The sequence below is a fragment of the Lissotriton helveticus genome, chromosome 3_1 (assembly GCF_964261635.1).
Source record: "Lissotriton helveticus chromosome 3_1, aLisHel1.1, whole genome shotgun sequence".
Lineage (NCBI taxonomy): Eukaryota > Metazoa > Chordata > Amphibia > Caudata > Salamandridae > Lissotriton > Lissotriton helveticus.
In genome coordinates this window covers 1,312,469,470-1,312,488,081 of record NC_136061.1, presented here as the reverse complement: position 1 = coordinate 1,312,488,081, position 18,612 = coordinate 1,312,469,470, and the positions used below count along the sequence as shown (strand labels likewise).

The following is an 18,612-nucleotide window of genomic DNA, read 5'->3' as shown; positions in this document are numbered from 1 at the left end:
TTGATGTATTCTGTTTCCAGGAATTTGGGTAAGATTAAAAACAAAAAGGAATGTAGTTTAGGGACATGTCAATGGTCCCTTACATCTCACAACGGTCACTGTCTACTTGTTTCTGCCACCTTGGCCCAAACAGAGTCTTACGGCTTTCCTCACGACCTGGTCACCAAGTTGGCTTAAACATGTCAGGCACGACAGTTTGAAGATGTAAGGGAACATTGACATGTCCCTAATCTACATTCCTTTTTGTTTTTAAACTTAGCCACATTTCTGGAAACAGAATAGATCAATAGAATTTAAGGGAATTCTAAATACCCCACTGATAAAGTCTTTCAGAAGTGCTGCCTTCCCAGGGAGGTTGGGCCTGCTCAGTCACACTAGGTGTCTTGAGTGTCGACCTGATGATGAAGCATGCCATTCGTGGAATCTAGATGGTGACGAACTCCTGCAAAAAAAGGCCTTTTCGGACCCCACTCGGTTTTGATTGTTTAACGCTGGAAGTCGAGTGGTCACACCCCAAATACTATTATCTCCTCTGCTTTTTGATTTTTAAAACCAATGAATATGGCACATGTTTGTATTTTTTTGTGGGTTTTCAAATTGGCTGTGTAATCTTTTCCCTCACTTTATTTTTGTTTCTTATGCACATGATCAATAGGCAACAGGATCCTCTTAGAAATAAGCAGTGTTTTTATTTAATTGGAGTCTGTAAAGCAGAGGTCTTGTGACTAAACTGTTTAATCTCTTTGTGTCAGATTTCATACTACAGAACAGTTTTTGTCTGGAATCTTAATTATTCTAGCAGGGGCATATGTAAAAAGGATTGGAGCAGAACAAGAATGCCATACTATTCCATTTTTAAACCGACATTTTGCTGTTTGGTTTATTGAATTTTTGTGAAATGTTCTAGGTTATGTGGATCAGATACCACTGATCACCCCTTCAGTGACCCCACTGAAGTATTCATGAAAGTAAGGAAGCATGTTTGTACAGTGCCCTTTGGCAGTATACCCATGTAGTAAGGCTGCTTTGGTAGACTTTGAGATTTTGGAATGCACATCCTTTGTTCCTTCTTACTTTAAAACAGTTAAAACAGTTGTTGACCACATTTCTCTGCTATGGTTTCCGTCAGTTGGAAGCTCTTCTGGGTGAATGGGGATAATTTCTCTGAATAGCCTACAGTGCTCGCTCAATGCAGCATGGAGATATGATTGTAAAGTGCAGCCAATGGTGCACATTAATGTGACTATCTGGTCAGATCTGAGCTGCTGGCCAGTGTGGGGAGGATGTCCAGAAATGGATAATTTGAGAACTACTATGAGAGTGCTGAGTTTAGAACGTGGTGTTTAATCCTCAGATTTGTGTAGTATTAAACTGCCTTGTGATCATCCTCATGCTTTAAGTGTTGCATAGTGTTGTCATCACTGAGTGAATTTGTGTAACCTGGCCCCAAACCAACCTTTGCCTTTTGTTCTCTTAGGTAATGACACACCTCCATGTGATTGAAGAGAGGATAAATCAAAGTCTCTCACAGTTGTACAAGATTCCTTATGTAGTGCAAGAGATCCAAGAAGATATTGGTGAGCATTTTAATGATTACTTTTTTTGTGCCGTTTGGAAATCCATGCTTGTTCAATCGTTGGGTTGATGTGCATCTTGAAGGATGAAATACCATCTTGGAATTCAGAATGTAAAATTTTAGAACCCCTGTGGCAATTGCAATGTGAAATATTGTGATTTCATTTGTCTTAGTACTGTATTTGCTTTCTCATGGACTCTTACACCCTCAGATTCCTCACCTGTAGAATATCGACCCAGGTACCAGACTTGATCTGGAAATATTCACAGCAGTGTTCCCGGTGTCACTATGCGGCTCAGTATTGATGTTGTTCTGTGCTGGATGTGACAGAGAAAAGCCGCCGTCTACGGTCACCCCTATGATGCGATGTCAGTTTTTTCTTTCCGGTGTGTGAATCAGTTGAACATTCTTTTGAAATTCTTTTCCAGTGTGCAAGGATAAAATGTCCCTACAGAAGATTACAGTGTTCAAACTGTATGAAACATGTTGGTGATGGACTGCATGAGGTCTGCCTCTAGTGCTTGGTCTCCAAGATATGTGAATATTGTGACCTCATGCTCCTGAAGATGGTCTGAGTCCCTGATGCGAAGAGTACATTGCCAAACACCAAAAGAAGTTTCAGACCTCGCATAAGTTTCACTATAAGGCGAGTGTGCATACTGGTTCCTCCTCTCGAAGAGTTCCCACAACAGGTCTACACTGTTGAGGTCTTCAGTAAGTCCAAGTAGAAACGCAAGAAATTGAAACTGAACTCAACCCCATCACACCACTCTGTCCAAAGAGATGTCAGGAGAGCGTCAAAGTGCCAACCGATCTTGCACTTAATCCCAAGTCGTGGAGCCTATTCCACAACTGATCACATTATGCCCTGACTCCGTGGCCATCAACAACGCAGCAGGTTGATGTCTTCAAGGAGGCCTTGCTGCATATTGTAGGCACTCTTCCAACTCATCTTAATGCTCCTTTGCTCCCCAAGGATCTGCAGGGGCTTCTGGGCAGTTTATGTTGACTGATCCGTCCTCTGCTCCATCTGAACCCATAGAACCTGTCTGTGGTTCTGCACAAACTCTGGCGCAGACTTCCATTTCAGCTCCAAAATATCTGAGCTGGTCCTTTCCCCAACAATGCTGGTGTTGACTTTGCCGGTGCAGAAGGCAGAGTCACAGATGGCTTTGGTTTCCGACCTCAAGTCAAATCTGCTTCAACCTTGTCTGAGGCAGGCCTTAACTCCACGCAAATGCACTTACTCCCAGTACGCTCCGATTCAGACAAAGCCTTATTCTTGCATGAGGCGTTCCTCAGAGGCTTCATCACCTTTTTTTTTTTTGTAGTTCAGATTCTAAAAAACCTGACAATGACGACTGAGATGACAAGAATGATTTACCCCCACACGATTATGACATTTACATGGACTTGCAAGAAGCCAGTGGGCTGGATACCTCCTCATACGCATTGTTTGGGTCACCCTTTAGATCCCCTATTAAAGAGAGAGCAACTTCCGCTGTGGCAATTCGGTGTGCAGCTGAGTCCTGAAGCTACAGCTACCTTTAGTGGAAGCCAACATTTATGTACTTGCTGAAGTTTTGCTCCCGGGACTGGCTTGATCTAGGCCCTTGCTCCTGTTTAGTGAGGCTGTGCCTCCACAAACCTGGCGCTGCGATCAGTCAGTGCGGTCTGCCTCTTAGGCAGTTATATGCTTGCCACTTGGGACATGGTTATGGATACTCTTTCAGTGGTACTGGAGGAGTTTTGGGCGTCATTGGCTCAGGATGGTTAGGATGTGACAAAGTATGTCATCGGGGCCGGCCTGGATACTACTGACTGCTTATGGTATACAGTGGCACTGGTGTGATGCTCCGCCGCCACACTTGGATACGATCCACTGGCTTTTCTGGAGATGTACATGAGTCTCGAATGGTTGTGTTTTTTGATGGACCCTGCCTTTGGCAAAAAAAAGACTGATTCTGGCCTAGAGCATTTCAAAGGAAATAGAGCCATAGTGCCTTCTTTAGGTCTGTCTACCCTAGTTCCATCCGTTTTGAGGCTAGTCGAGGGGCCCAGCATTTAGGCACCTCCAAACTCCTCCTAATTTCAGCACTTTCGGAGCCAAGGACGAGTATCAGTCAGGCATCGTGCAGTCACCAGGTACACCTTTCCATTCAGCCCCATACCCCTGCAGTATCAGTCTTGAAGCCACTTTAGCTTGCCTTTGGCAGCACACAGTTGATGTGTGGGAGGCAGGATCCGTCATTTTTTCTTCCAGGATAATGGACCATCACATCCAACATTTTTGTCCTCCGGATCGTGCTTTTCTTTCCCATCCATTCCTTTCCAGCCCTTCTCAACTTCTTCCCACATGAGAGTGGCTCTCGGAGAATCACCTCTCCATCTTGCTACTAGAGGTGAAGGCTGTACTGGCCGAAAAATGCATCAAGAACGTGCCAGCCTCCGAAATAGTGAGGGTTGCTACTTCCTCCTGAGGAAAGTGGCATTCATCCTATTTTAGATCTTTGCCCTCTGGATGCCTTCCTTTGAGAGGACAAATTCAAAATGCTCACTTTGGCCCAGGGTCTGTCAGCACTAGATCCAAGTGACTGGATGGTTATCTTAAACCTGCAGGATGCCTATTTGTATGTGCCCGTCCTGTAGTCCTCAGACATTACGTACAGTTCAAGGTTGGCCAGGAGCATTTTTAGTGCTTCCCTTCAGCCTTACAAGCGACCCTTGGGAGTTCACGAAATGATGATGGTGGTGGTTGGGCCACATCTTAAGAGGTTGCGGATACCAGGTTTCCCCTATATCAAGGACTGGCTGTGGAAGATGGGCTCACCACTTTCAGACATAGACCACCTCCAGACAGCGATGAACCTCCTAACATCCCTGGGGTTCTTGATCAATGAGCTGAAGGATGAGAAAGTGCCTCTTTTGCCATGGTTAGCCCCCCCCCTTTTTGCCTGGAAATTGGTGTGGGTTCGATTGTACTGCACAAAGTACCCACCTATCCGGTCCCCTGTGCCAGTGCTTCTTCCCTAAAACTATTCCACTGTAAGTCCATAGTAAATGGTACCTGTGTACTTAGGGCATTGGGACTGAAGAGGGTCCCCTAGGGACCACTTCCCTAGGCCATGCAGACTACCACTGCAGCATGCATGCCCTGTTGCAGACATAATAAAAAAGTCAACAAGGCACACTGCCTGTGTGCCATGCCAACTAGCACTGCCTAAAGTATAGGTAAGCCCCCCCCCTTTAGCAGGCCTTACAGCCCTATGGCAGGGTGCACTATATCACAGATGTTTGCATATCTGCATGAGCAGATATGCCCCTACAATATTTAAGTCTATTCTTAGATATTGTAAGTGCCAGGGAAGCCATACAGAGTACATTGGCTGGAACATCGATCTCCACAGCACCCTAGTGGCTTATCTGAACACAGGAGTGTTTGGTACTAAACTACTCCTGTCAATAAACCCAAACTGATGCCATTGTGGGATTTATTGAGACATGTACTCAGAGGGCACTTCAGAAGTGCCCCCTGAAAACCTACCAATCCTGGTGTGGTCCAGACTGACTTTAAGCATCCTGCCACCACCAGACATGTTTCTGGACCCCTGGGTAGAGATCCCCTTCTCTCTGGAACCAGAAAGAAAGCCCATCCTGGGCGGAGGTGTCACACCTCCTCCCCCAGGATGGGCACAGTGCTCGAGAGGGAAGGTTCAAAGGCCTGCAGTCTGTGAATTGGGACCCCCAGCTGCTAGCAGCTGAAGGCAGCCTCCGGTTTAGATCCCCCACTTTGGGTGGGAAAACCGGCAGGAAAGACTAGGAAGAATAGGAGGCGTTCACACCTCTGCTAAATCCACCCCTAAGGTGTAGGAGGCGAGGTGAAGCCCATCTTTAGGAGGCGAGGTGAAGCCCATCTTTCAGTCCCATCCATCATGAAGATGGGGGGGGGGTAGCACTCCTCCGAATATGGCTAGAACTATGCCCCTCCCACAGGAGGGTGGCATTATTGAGACCATAGACACCCCAGGCAAGGAAGCCCATTTGCCCTACCTGTCTACCCTGAAATGAGTTACTGCCGACCTAAAAAGAAGGACAAAGAAGTCGCTGTGCAGACAAGACTGTCGACACCCACTGACTTGGCCCCAGCTCTACTGGCCTGTCTGCAGCCCGTGAAGATCCTGCTAAGAAATTATGCCTATCCTTTAGTCTGCGATCTCCCTCTCCCTACCTTTGAAGAAGGCCAGAACTCGAGAGGACAGCGACTCTGTCCACAAGTAAGCAACTAAAAGGACTGTGGTGCCTTCCGTATCCACAATCTCTGACCACTCTGCACCTGACTCCTCCGACCTGTGTCCAGGTGGCCCACAAATACAGAAAAAGTTTCTCAGCAATCCTGAGTCCAAGTCCAGCGTTGGCTGACCTCTCCTGGACTCCACGACGTCCAAGGACACCCCTTGATTCCGAAGCGCTTGGGCCTTGAGGAGCTCGACTGATGGTGTCCCTGGGACCTACATCATCCCAACTTAACTCTGGTGTCTCTGGTTCTCCCCTTGAAGCCTCTCGTTCAACACTTGCAGCCTCTTTTCGAATCCAGGTTTCTCCATTCACTTGCATTCGGTGCCTAGCATCGTGTTTGCAACCTGCACCTGGACGCCCCTGTGCCATTGGTGGTGCATGTTTGGTGCTACCTTGTGGCCCTCCCTGTGCTTGCTTTAACCTCGGAAGCTTGAGCCCTGCAACCAATTTACTTGCCTGCAAGCAGTGTCTTCAAGCACCCCCAGTCTCCATTGGGCCTGATATTCAACTTTGACCTCTGCACACAAGCCGCCCTTGTGCTGCTGGTGATGCAGTGTTTGTCCATACCTGAACTTTGCCCACTTTTGAAACGGAAAAGTATTTCTATTTAAAAACGTACTTACCTTTTTGCAAAGATCTAGGTCATTTATTGGTCAATGTGTGCACAACTAATGTGTTACACGTCTTTGTGTTAGGCCTAAGGCTGCTCGCCCACACTACCACAAATGGAGCACTTTTGAGTTTGCATTGAGCCCTGTACACTTCTGGCAGAATCTGTTGACTCTGTGCACTGTATAACCGCTTAGTGGTATACCATATACAGAGCCAGCTTCCTACACAAAGTCACACCAGACTCTTTCGCAGAGGCTCCCCTTTATTGTTGTCATTCTGGACACTGTGCTGTTAATGAACTTTCCTACACCGCAATTAGTCCAGGACTATTTGGGCTATGATCTCAATGTTTTAGCCTCTAATTAATTCTGTTGAAAGTCGCTCTGAAACTGCTTGAACTGTTGGCCTCATGCATCCTGCTTGTCCTCATTGATTAGCAGAATATGAGAGCTCTGCAGTAGGATCTGATTTCTCAGGAAGCCCAGCACCAAGGAAACTTGTTGGATGTAATCCAGTTTTCGGACGAAACTGCAAAAGATCTGCAGTGGTGGCTGTTGGACCATAACCTGACCAGCCGCAGGGCCTCTCCTTTACCCACCCAGAGTTAATGGTGATGGAAACTTACTAGGTTTGGGCAGAGACTGTTTAGAGGAAGAGAACATAGGCTCTGATGGACATCTGGCTCCACATAAATCTGTTGGAGTTGCAGTCTGTTGGAGTTACAGTCCATCTGTTAAGCATTAAAGGCTTTTCTGCCATGCATCAAGGGAAGGCTGGTTCAGGTTTTCATGGACACCACCACCACTGTGCAGTAAAGCAACAGGCAGGGCAGATTGTTTTTTTTGGGTCCTGCATAAAGAGGCACTGCACCTCTGGAGTTGGCTTGACTGTCAGGGCATTGCCCTGATTGTGAAACACCTGGTGGGATATTTGAACACAAAGGTATATAAGCTCAGTCAGTGACACCTGGTCGATAACGAATTGCTACTTGCACCCTGAGATAACACAGAAAATCTTCCATGAGTGGGAAGAGCCCTGGCTTGAACTTTTTGCCTCAGTCGAATGTGTGGTGTCAAGCATTCTACACATGTAAGTTCCCCTTAATGCTCTCTCAAGAAGATGCAGTCAGTCTGGTGTGTAACACATGACTCAGTATGCCTTTTTTGCCACGTTGTCTCTTGCACTTGTTCTGAAGAACAGGAATGGCTGGGCAGAGGTCATGCTTCAGATTGGGCCAAGAGAGTTTAGTATCTGGAACTTCAGGGCATGAGGATTTGTCCTCTTATAAGGGTACTGCTGAGGGAGGATCTTCTGTCTCGGCTGTAGGGTAGCGTTTTTCACCAGAACCTGTGCCATCTTCACTTTCATGCATTGAAATTGAGCAGCTCCAACTAACTGCCTTTGAATTGCCACCAGAGGTTGTGAACATCCTCCTCACATCCTGATGTCCTTTTGCAAAGTCGATCTACGCTGGGGCCTGGGACAAGTTTGTAGCCTGGTGTGGAGTCAGCAACACTGGCCCCTTGCAAGCCACATTTCGGATGTTTTACTTTTTGTTTAGTCTCTTGCCTAGCAAAGCCTTGCAGTGGGCACTCTTAAAGGCAATTTTTCTGGCCGTCCAGCCTTCTCATGTTTACCGACCAACCTTCCCAGTTTAAATTGCCTATTGTAGTGCATTTTATTAAAGGTTTGACACACATGCCCCCTCCCAAACGGGTTGTGATGCTGCAGTGGAATCTTAATTTGATTCTCATATTTCTCATGTGCACTCTCTTTTAGGCCATGAACTGCTGCTCACTACACCTCCTGACTCTCAAAACTCTTAGTTATAGCAATCACTTAAGCTCGTCATGCAAGCGAGCTCCAGGCACTCTCATTGCAGACATCCTACACCACCTGTTTTGCAGACCAGCAGCCCCTCATGGCTCTGTTTCATGTTGGGCACCCCATAACCCTTCCAACGTTCTCCGCTTTATCCTTTAAAAAAAAAAGAGACTCAATGGATAAGGCCTCAAAAGAGCCATTGTGGGGTTCCTTCGGGCAAAGAAAGGCAAGGCAGTGCAGAAAAGCACTCTGTCATGGTGGATAGTCCTCTGCATTAAAACTTGCTTTTACTAAGAAGCTACCTCTAGAAGGAAGGAGTGCATTCTCCAACAGAACCAGTGCTGCTTCTGCTACTACTGAGTTGGCATGCAGAGTCCATGTGCTGGGTATCTGTCAGGCCGTGACGTGGGCGTTGGTGCAACCGTTTGTGAATCCCTACTGCCTTGACAGCCAGTTGTGACATGAAGGGCACTTTGCCTGTTGGGTCCTGCACGACTTTATGGTCTGTGTCCACTCTACCACTCTCCATCTGGGATGGGGGGGGGAGGGGTCCTGCTTTGGTATCTAGTTTGCAGGTATGGAATTTAAAGTAAGAAGTATCCATCAAAAGAACAAGTTACTTACATTTTGTAACACTGTTTGTGGCTTATGTGGCTGGGGATACATATGCTCTGCATACTCCTGCCATCTAGTCAAGGTATAGTGACTCTTTCCTTAATTGGCAATGTGCATGGGCACTGGCTCCAGAACTGTACCAATCAAGCTCCATGTTCGTTGCCTAATAGAGCTTTATCTCTTAGGTGGATATTGTATCTAACTCCAGATTCCTCACTGCACACTCACCTCCCCTTTCTGAGGAGTTGCCTCATTTTACCATTTTCTAAGACCCCAATTTGGAGATCTGCAGTCTGGTACCTCAGATTGTTTGTGCCCAGTGCCTGAGGGCGCCAAAAGACTAATTCTAAAAGAAAGTAAAATAGCTGCAAAGGGGTGATGCTCGTATGCTCCTCCCCTCCCACAGAGCGTGTGGGAGCACTGCTGTGAAAAATTCAGGATGCAGTCTGGTGCAGGCGGATATTCTCTAGGCGAGGAATCTATAGTTATATCGTTTTATAGATATGAAGTGGCATCTCTTTAGTTGAGCTGTTTTTCTCGGTTATCTGCCAGCTTTATTGGTGTGTATCTTTTGTAGAATGTCTGAACTCCTCATCATTAGCCTTTCAGCCTTAAATCCCTCACAAATTAGTAAAACTCTTTCTGTAGATGTTCATCTATCCGTGTTAGGTTATTGCTTAAAAATACGCTAGCTAACTCTTTTGTTCTAGTTTTCAGTCACTATAAGATCCTGGATGTTCCTTTAAGACCCAATACAGGTTTCTTTGATTTATTGGGCTAGAAGCTGCATCTAGACAAGGTGTTTGGTATCAAGTTCCAAGGACCTCAAGCTCATTTTCTGACCATGTTCCATTTCTGGCTTTGAGAGAGCCCCTAAGCATTAGCATCCTAAATTGAATTTCCCCCTACATAAAGAAGGCACGTCTGTTATTGGACTATATAGTGGCAACTAGACCTTAAAAGTTTCATCCCTACTAAAACTGAACTAGTATTGAGTGGTTTTTAGTGCAGTTGCTTTGCATCTTTATTAACCTTTACACAACAGAACAAATTGCAAGCACATGGAGAAAAGAGATAAGCTCTATGGAAGACCAAATGGAAATTAAATGTTTATTCTAAATGATCTCCTTCCCCGCAGATGAGCTGCTACAGGAGCAGCATACAGATGTAGACCAGTTCATCTCCTCCATCGTTGAGTCTCCAGTAGACGTCCAGGTGAGCTCGGAAGAAAGCGAAGAGCTCCCCCGGCCTGAAGATAAGAGCTTCCGTCCGTTCCAGGTGAAATCGTATACCACCTTGGTGGAACCAGAAGGTAGGTGTGCACAGCACGACTGCGCATTTATGGGGAAGCGCCAAGAGCCCCCTGAGACAAAGCGAAAATGGGTCTTAGTGGGTAGTTTCACCATTTGAATTTTTTTGTACTGTTTTATTAAAGCTAGTTTTACCTTGATCAAAAGTTAGAAGAAGAAAATGCTCTTAAGAGTACCCATTTAAAGGTCAGAGCAGTTATAGCCTATGTAGGCATTGGTTCTAGAAGGCATAACAAGGTACCGGCTATATTTTTCAAATGCTAATTGCATATGACCTTATGTTGCCTGTCTGTCAAAGAAATTGCACCATTTTGAGCTTTCCCTGATTTGAAGAGGGTATCTGCAGATTGGATACGTGTTAAGAGTATTTGTCAATTTTCAGTGAGCAACTTAATCATAGAATTTGGTTATTGTTGTGTCCCTTATGCAACAAGAACATTTTCCCGCTCCGGTGTCGGATGACACTTTGCCATGCGTTTTGAAATGCAACTGAGTAGATGTTAGACGGGATATGGTACCATTGTGATCCCCTCACAAGAACTTCCCTCCAAGAAGCAACCAAAAAAGGTAAACTTGACAGTGAGCTGTCAAAAGACTTTTGACACCCTGAAGGATGCAATTTCAGACTAAGGATGATGGCCATAACGAGCCTGTTGCTTTCCATAGCAGGAGGGTACTCCCCAGGGAACAGCATTAGAGTGCCATTGAGTGGGAAGCCATTGTTGTGGTTTGGCCCCTGAAAAAACTGAGACCATACCTGTTTGGTACTCACTTCCTTGTACAAACTGACCACATGCCTAAGATGTCTGATGCAAATGAAAGGTGAAAATCCCAACTGTTGAGGTGGATGTTTTCCCAACTGGGAATGGACTTCACAGTGGAGCACCGACCTGGGACTTACCATGCCAATGCAGATGGCCTTTCCGGGTTATTCCACTTAGACATTGAAGACTCTCTTGGCTAAGTTTAGTCTCATCCTCTTTTGTTTGGGGTGGGTTGTGTCGTAAAGTGCCCCTTTTTGACATGGTCACCCCCATTTTTTGCCTGGTATTTGATGCAACTTTGGCCAAAGTGCACTGAGTTCCTGATGATCAGTCCCCGGTCCCAGTGGTTTTCCCTAAAAACAAGGTAACTGTGCAATTGTTCAGAAAAAGACCTTTGGCACCTCAGTAAGTCCCTAGTAAGTGGTACGCATGGTACCTAGGACATGGGTGCTAAAGATGGTCCCTAAGCCCTGCAGCTTGTATTGTACCACCCAAGCAACCCATTACCAAACTCCTGCAGACTGCCAGTGCAGGCTCCATGAAATTGTGCAGACAACAGTGAAAACACAACATGGCACACACAGTTTGTGCCATGCCCCCAGACACTGTATTAAATATATGTAAATCACCCCTACAGCAGGCCTTACAGCCGTAAGGCAGGGTGTGTTATATTACATGTGCAGTCATATCTCCATGAGCAGCTATGCCCTTGTGCTGTCTAGCTCAATTACTAGATAGTATATGTGAACAGGGAAGCCATCTTAAGTGTATAGACTTAGAACTGTCATTACACGTTTCCCAGCTTATGTGATTGCTTCAATGAAACCTATGGTGCTTGTTATCAAACACCTTGTCTTAATAAAGCATTGCTGATGACAGTAGTGAATTTATCTGAAAGAGCCACGTTAGTGATAGATTCCTTACCTTAGACTATCCCCAGGCGTCAAACTGGATCCGGATTTTTTTTGCGTAGCAGTACCCATGCGCGTCGGTAGGCGTCGTCCGCGGCTCCGCGTCTGTCGTCCGCGTCGTGGGCGCCGTGATGACATCATCGGAGTACTTAGACGCCGCCTCCGCGTGCTGACGTCGGTTCTTCTTTTTTCCGCGCCAGCAAGCGCTGATCCGGAAAAAGTGGTACCCTTAGTCTATTTTTGACTAAACTTTTTCAATCATTTTTGATCTGCTTCGAAGTCTGTACGACTCCGATGGTGCCGGTAGGGATGCCCGGGTTCAAACCCTGCGCCGACTGATGTCGGTTACCAACCCCCATCGCCGGTGTCTTCATTGCCTAGGCCTCGACCACGACGACAAGGCATGCTCCGACTGTCGAGCCCTGACGTCTAAGGCTATGCGGGAGCGGTCCCGCAAGCGACTCAAGCTCCGGCAGTCGGCCCCGGGCTGCTCGAGGACCGGGTCCTCGAGGAAGTCGAGGGACCGGTCGCGTGGTCGGAGCCACCATGGCTCCGGGAGTCATCCACGGTCTTCGGGCTCCTCAGGTAAGCACAAGAAGTCGAAGAGACGTCATCGCTCTTCTGACTCCCCCCGACGCTCGCGCGATGCGGCCGGGGGTTCGGGCGACACCGGCCACGCGGCTCCACTGGAGCCGCAGGTGTCGCGGCCTGCTCCAAACCCGCCGGTCCCTGGGCAGAACGCGACGCCGGGCGAGATTGATGACTTCCTCATGGCCATGAGGTCCCTCGCTCCTCCGTCGGGTTCCGCGGCGCCTTCGGGCCAAGCGGTTCCGACTGGGTCTCCACGCCGGCCGGGTGCTTCGGCCCCGGCGCCGTTGGGTGCTCCGGCGACTTCGGTCCCGACGCCGCGGGGCCCCACTGGATCCGGTTCCGGATACGGGTCGCCGCCGGTCGACCTCGCCGGCGCCGGCCCCAAGGGTGTCGCCCCCGGCGCCGTCCCTGGACGATGCCGTCCCTGGTCCTGCCCTCGGTTCGGGTCCGGTGTCGGAGCCGCGCCGCTCTCGACGCTGATTGGAGATTTCTATTTTTATGACCCGGCCCCATCCTTTGAGTCTGAGTACCAGGCGATGGGTGACGAGGGGGACTGGGAGGGGTCTGAGGACCCTCTGGCACACGAGTGTCAGTATTCTACGGACTGGACAGGAGAGCTTGGGGGTGCCAGTGGTCTGGACACTTCGCTCGACACTGGTTTTGTCTCCCCTCCTAGCGTGGCTACATAGGAGGGGGCTGCCTATAGCATGGTGCTGATGAGGGTGGCCAATGCCTTGGGCCTTGAGCTCCCCGTCGCGGCCGTGAGACTAACCTCCTCACTGAGGTCCTTAAACCGCAGGCAAGCTCGGCCGAGCCTTTGCTGCCGTTTAATGAGGCCCTATCAGACATTCCACTGGGCACTTGGTCCAAGCCCGCCACAGGTCAGCCTGTGGCTAGGAACGTGGCCAGGTGCCACCGCCCGCCTCCAGGCGACCCTTGCTTTCTGTCTACCCACCCCACTCCTGAGAGCCTGGTCATCCAGGCCTCTAATTCCCAGACCGCATTCCCGTCGGCTCCCCCCGACCGGGAATCCAAGAGGTACGAGCAATACGGAAAGAGAGTATTCTCCTCCCTAAGTTTAGGATTGCGATCAGTCAATACCGCATGCCTCTTGGGCCGCTACACCCACTCTCTGTGGGATACGGTCGCGGACGTGCTGCCAGAATGCCCGGTGGAGGTCCAGGCTAAACTCGGCCAAGCCCTTGTGGAGGGTTGAGATGCGGCGCGTTATTCCATCCGGTGTGGGCTGCACACTACTGACTCACTGGGCAGACCATGCGCTTGAGCGCTTTAAGGACTCCAGGGCTACGGCAAAGTCCTTGGGCCTCTCGGCCCCGCGTCAGCAAACGGCTGCCTTTCGCTCCTTTCATGGCCAAGGAAGGGGTGCCCCCACACGTTCTGCCAGCCACGGGCCGCAGACTACCATCCAGTGCGGTGGCGGACGTGGTAACCGCCGTGGCAGCGGTCGGGGACAACGGCGAGGCCAGTCCACACCTACCCCTGCAGCATCCGCCTCAAAACCCTCCTAGTCCGTGCTTTCAGGCCCTTGTGACGCCATTGGGGGACAGGGTTCGCCATCACCACCACCACTGGCGCACTGTCACTACGGACAGGTGGGTACTGCAAATCGTCCGAAGGGGCTACTCCCTCCCCTTCGAGGCGTCCCCTCCAGCCATGCCACCGCAGTGCCACCGCGTGTCGGGGGATCACTTGAGACTTCTACAGGAGGAAGTTACGGGCCTCCTGGCCAAGAGGGCCTTCAAGCGCGTTCCTGGGCCAGAGTAGGGTGTGGTTGTTACTCCCACTACTTTCTGGTACCCAAGAAGGGCAAAGGGGGCCTACGTCCTAGCCCTATCTTGGACCTACGGAACGTCAACGGCTTCCTCCGGAAGGAGAAGTTCAAGATGCTGACATTGGCTCAGGTCTTAGCTGCCCTAGACCCTGGAGACTGGATGGTAGCGTTGGACTTGCAGGACGCTTATTTTCACATCCCCATCCTGCCGGCCCACCGGCGTTACCTGCGGTTCACGGTAGGCCACGAGCACTTTCAGTTTACCGTGCTCCCCTTCGGCCTTACCAGCGCCCCACGGGTGTTCAGGAAAGTGATGGCGGTGGTCGCAGCTCATCTGCGCAGGTAAGGGGTTTCAGTCTTCCCCTACCTCAACGACTGGTTGTTGAAGGCGGGCTCGCCCCAGACTGTCGTCAGCCACCTCCAGACTACGGCCGACCTCCTGCACCTGCTGGGGTTCTCCATCAATGTGCCGAAGTCACACCTGTGTCCCTCTCAGAAGCTCCTCTTCATCGGAGCGGTTCTAGATTCGGCTCAGTTTCAGGTCTATCCTCCCGAACAGCGGGTTCGGGATATTCAGGCTCTGATTCCGATCTTTCAGCCTTTATCCCGAGTCTCGGTCAGGTTGACGCTGCGGCTTCTGGGGCTGATGGCCTCCTGCATCCTTCTGGTGCATCACGCCCGGTGGCAGATGCGGGCTCTGCAGTGGGACCTGAAGTTTCAGTGGGCCCAGCATCAGGGCAACTTGTCCGACCATGTCTTGATCTCAGAGGGCACTGCAAGACAGTTGCAGTGGTGGCTCACGGACCGCGATTGGGTCAGCGGCAGATCCCTTTCCCTACCCCAACCGGAGCACGTAGTTGTGACGGACGCGTCCCTCCAGGGCTGGGGGGGGCCACATGGGAGAGGCGGAGATCAGAGGCCTCTGGTCTCCGGCGGAGTCCCAGCTCCACATCAACCTTCTGGAGCTGCGGGCGATCCGACTTGCATTGAAGGCATTCCTCCCCTCTGTCCGGGGGAGTGTAGTGCAGGTGTTCACGGACAACACCACCACCATGTGGTACTGCAACAAACAGGGCGGGGTGGGGTCGTGGACCCTATGACAGGAGGCTCTGCGCCTCTGGCAGTGGCTGGAACATCAGGGTGTGACCCTGTTGGTTCAACACCTAGCAGGTTCTCTGAACGCCATGGCGGACGAACTCAGCCGTCGGTGCATGATGGATCACGAATGGCGTCTGAACTCGGACGTGGCGCAAGGCCTCTTTAAGCAGTGGGGAGAGCCTTGGTTAGATCTATTTGCCACAGAAGAGAATGCGCAATGTCATCAGTTCTGCGCATTGGAATTTCCAAGGCGGCACTAGCTCGGAGACGCTTTTCGTCGCGAGTGAAGTTGCGGTCTATTGTACGCCCAGAGTGCTGAAGAAGATCAGGTGCGAGCGGGCCCAGGTTATCCTTGTGTTTCCGGACTGGGCACGAGGATATTGGTATCCAGAGCTACTCCGCATGCCTGTCGATCCCCCGATTTTCTGCCTCTTCGGGAGGACCTTCTGTCGCAGCAGCAGGGGACGGTCCTCCACCCGAACCTGTCCAGTCTCCACCTCCATGCTTGGAGATTTAGCGGCGACAGTTGAGGCCATTTGACTTGCCTCCTGAAATCTGTAATGTCATTCTGGCAGCCAGGCGTCCCTCCACAAAGTCGGTATACGCCTGCAGGTGGAACAGATTTGTGGCATGGTGCACAGCAAAGTCTGTGGATCCACTCTCTGCCCCCCTATCTGAGGTTCTTCCTTCCTTCTTTCTCTTGCCCAGCAGGGCTCTGCTCTGGACACTATCAAGGGCTACCTTTCTGCCCTTTCCGCCTTCTTAAGGCTACCTGATCAGTCATCTTTGTTCAAGTCCCCAATTGTAAATAGGTTTTTGAAGGGCATCACACACATGTTCTCTCCTGTTCCATTCGTGATGCCTCAGTGGGACATGAACCTTGGAGAGTGAGTGAGCTCCAGGCTCTTTCTTTCAAACCTCCTTTCCTTTCCTTTCTGTCCATCCGGACAAGGTTGTGTTGCGGACAAGACCCTCTTTCCTGCCCAAGCTAGTCACAGCCTTCCACATCGTGCAGTCCATCACCTTGCCCACCTTCTTTCCCCCTCTGCATCCCTCGAAAGAGGAAGAGAGGCTCCACCGTCTGGACCCAAAACGTGCACTCTCATACTATCTGGATCGCACACGCCAGTTCCGGGTGGATGACCAACTCTTTGTTGGTTACGTGGCGCTAAGAAGGGACGGGCGGTGAACAAACGGACCATCTCTCGGTGGATCGTGTTGTGCATCCAGGCATGCTACTCTTTGGCTAAAAAGGAACCTCCTGTTGGGCTGAGGGCCCATTCCACTCGGGCCACGGCGACTACTACTGCCCTGGGCCAGGGAGTCCCCTTGCAGGACATTTGTCAAGCAGCTACGTGGGCCTCGCTGCACACGTTCGCAAGACACTACTGCCTGGACAGCCAAGTCCGGAGGGATGGCTTCTTTGGCCGTTCCGTCCTCCAGGACTTTCTGGTGTGATTATTGGTTCGCAGACCCACCACCGAGGTTGGTATTGCTGGGGTATCTATTCTAAGGTAAGGAATCTATCACTAACGTGTCTCTTTCAGATGCACAAGTTACTACTTGTGTAACGATATATCTGTAAGAGACATTAGTTAGTGATAGATTCCTTACCGACTCACCCATCCTCCCCGTTCTGCTAACCAATATCTAGGGTTAAGGTCATTCCCTTTCAGGGCCCTAGTTTCATGGCATTAGTGTTGGTTTTATCATGGCTCTGCGTTTATGGCACGGAAAAGCTGTGTATAAGAACTGACGTCCGCACGCGGAGGCGGCCTCTAGGTACTCCGACGACGTCATCACGGCGCCCACCACGGACACGGAGCCGCGGACGATGCCTACAGACGCGCATGGGTACTGCTACGCAAAAAAAATCCGGATCCAGTCTGACGCCTGGGGATATTCTAGGGTAAGGAATCTATCACTAACTACACAAGTAGTAACTTGTGCATTAAGGCATGAACCCAGAGGGCACCTTAGAGGTGCCCTCTGAAAACCTACCAGCTTCTAGTGTGCTGGCTGACTGGTAAAGAGCAGCCTGCCACCACAGACAACTTTCTGACCCCCTGTAGGTGAAAGCCCACGCTCTCTGAGGGGAGAAACAATTCTTGCTCTGGCCGGAGGTGTTGTCACCTCCTCCAAGTAAGATGGCTAGTAATCAGCATATCAAAGCAGAAGGCTTCAAAGGCCTCTGCCGCCTTTGACATGCGACCCCGGCTTCCCCCTGCCCAGGGCCCATTTGGCACCAGGACAGGCAGGAAAATTAGCTAATCAGGAGGCGTGTTTGCGGTCAGACTAGTTACACCCCAAAAGTGAGCTACCTGAAGTGAACACAAAAAGGAGAACTCCAGCATGGTGGTTTTTGGTTCAATTAGATACACTGGGTCAAGGGTATTCCCACTCCCCACCCATAGGAATTGGTTATCTAGGGGGTGTAGCCACCCCAAAGGTAAGTAGCCCATTGGCTACTAGCTTACACTCCATTTAATGCCCCTAAGTTAAGTATTTTGGTGGCACACCTGACAATAGGAACTCATATTCGATGGACACAAGAAGAGGACAAAGAAAAGCAAATAAAGCGAGAACTGAGGATTAACTGTGGACTTTTTGCCACCAAAACCTTCCTGCACCTGTTCCGACAAACCAGCTTGTTCTACCGCTGTGCATCTGCCAAGAACCCCAGTGGGCTGCCAGCATTTTGCAAATTGCCAGCACTCTCACTTGGAGTAGAGGAGCTACTCCACTGCAGCTTTTAGACACCAAACAGCAAAGTCCGGTCTACTGTTCTGATGCCCCCCGGTTTCAGCGACGCAGCAGCCGCGCAGGAGGTAGTCGTGCTCCAGAAGGTCAGATCTGTCACTTCTACCAAGTGAGAAGACACCAGGACCAACTGGAGCTGCACATCACCAATACCCCTGGTACTGGACCCCTTTAAGCAGTCAAAGCCTGTTTGAGTTCAGTTTGGACTACAATGAGCAGCGGTGGAGTGACGTCAGCACCTCGGAGACCAATTTCGAGAGTGGCCCAGCTGTCCTGTTTTTGTTTCCTCAACCAGCGATACCGACAACGTTGAGCGCCCGTGACTCACAAGCCTGGCAGACCTAACCACTTTGCACCAGAGCGCCCCAGCACTGTGCTTCCTTGCTCACAGGGCCCTCACAAACCAAGCCCCCTTTTGGGAGCTCCCAGACTTGTCTCCAAGTCCCCCCTGCAACTTGTTTCT

The 18,612-nt window shown here is 50.1% G+C and overlaps 1 protein-coding gene across 12 annotated transcripts in view; it reads left to right on the top strand.

Annotated features, from left to right (window-relative positions):
- APLP2 (amyloid beta precursor like protein 2) overlaps positions 1–18,612 on the top strand; it is a 684,051-nt gene that overhangs the window by 552,470 nt on the left and 112,969 nt on the right. For all 12 annotated transcript variants that reach the window (XM_078681958.1, XM_078681961.1, XM_078681955.1 and 9 more), the window contains 2 exons: positions 1,478–1,577; positions 10,062–10,235. In XM_078681958.1, coding sequence (XP_078538084.1) covers positions 1,478–1,577; positions 10,062–10,235 — 274 coding nt within the window. The remainder of the gene's footprint in view (positions 1–1,477; positions 1,578–10,061; positions 10,236–18,612) is intronic.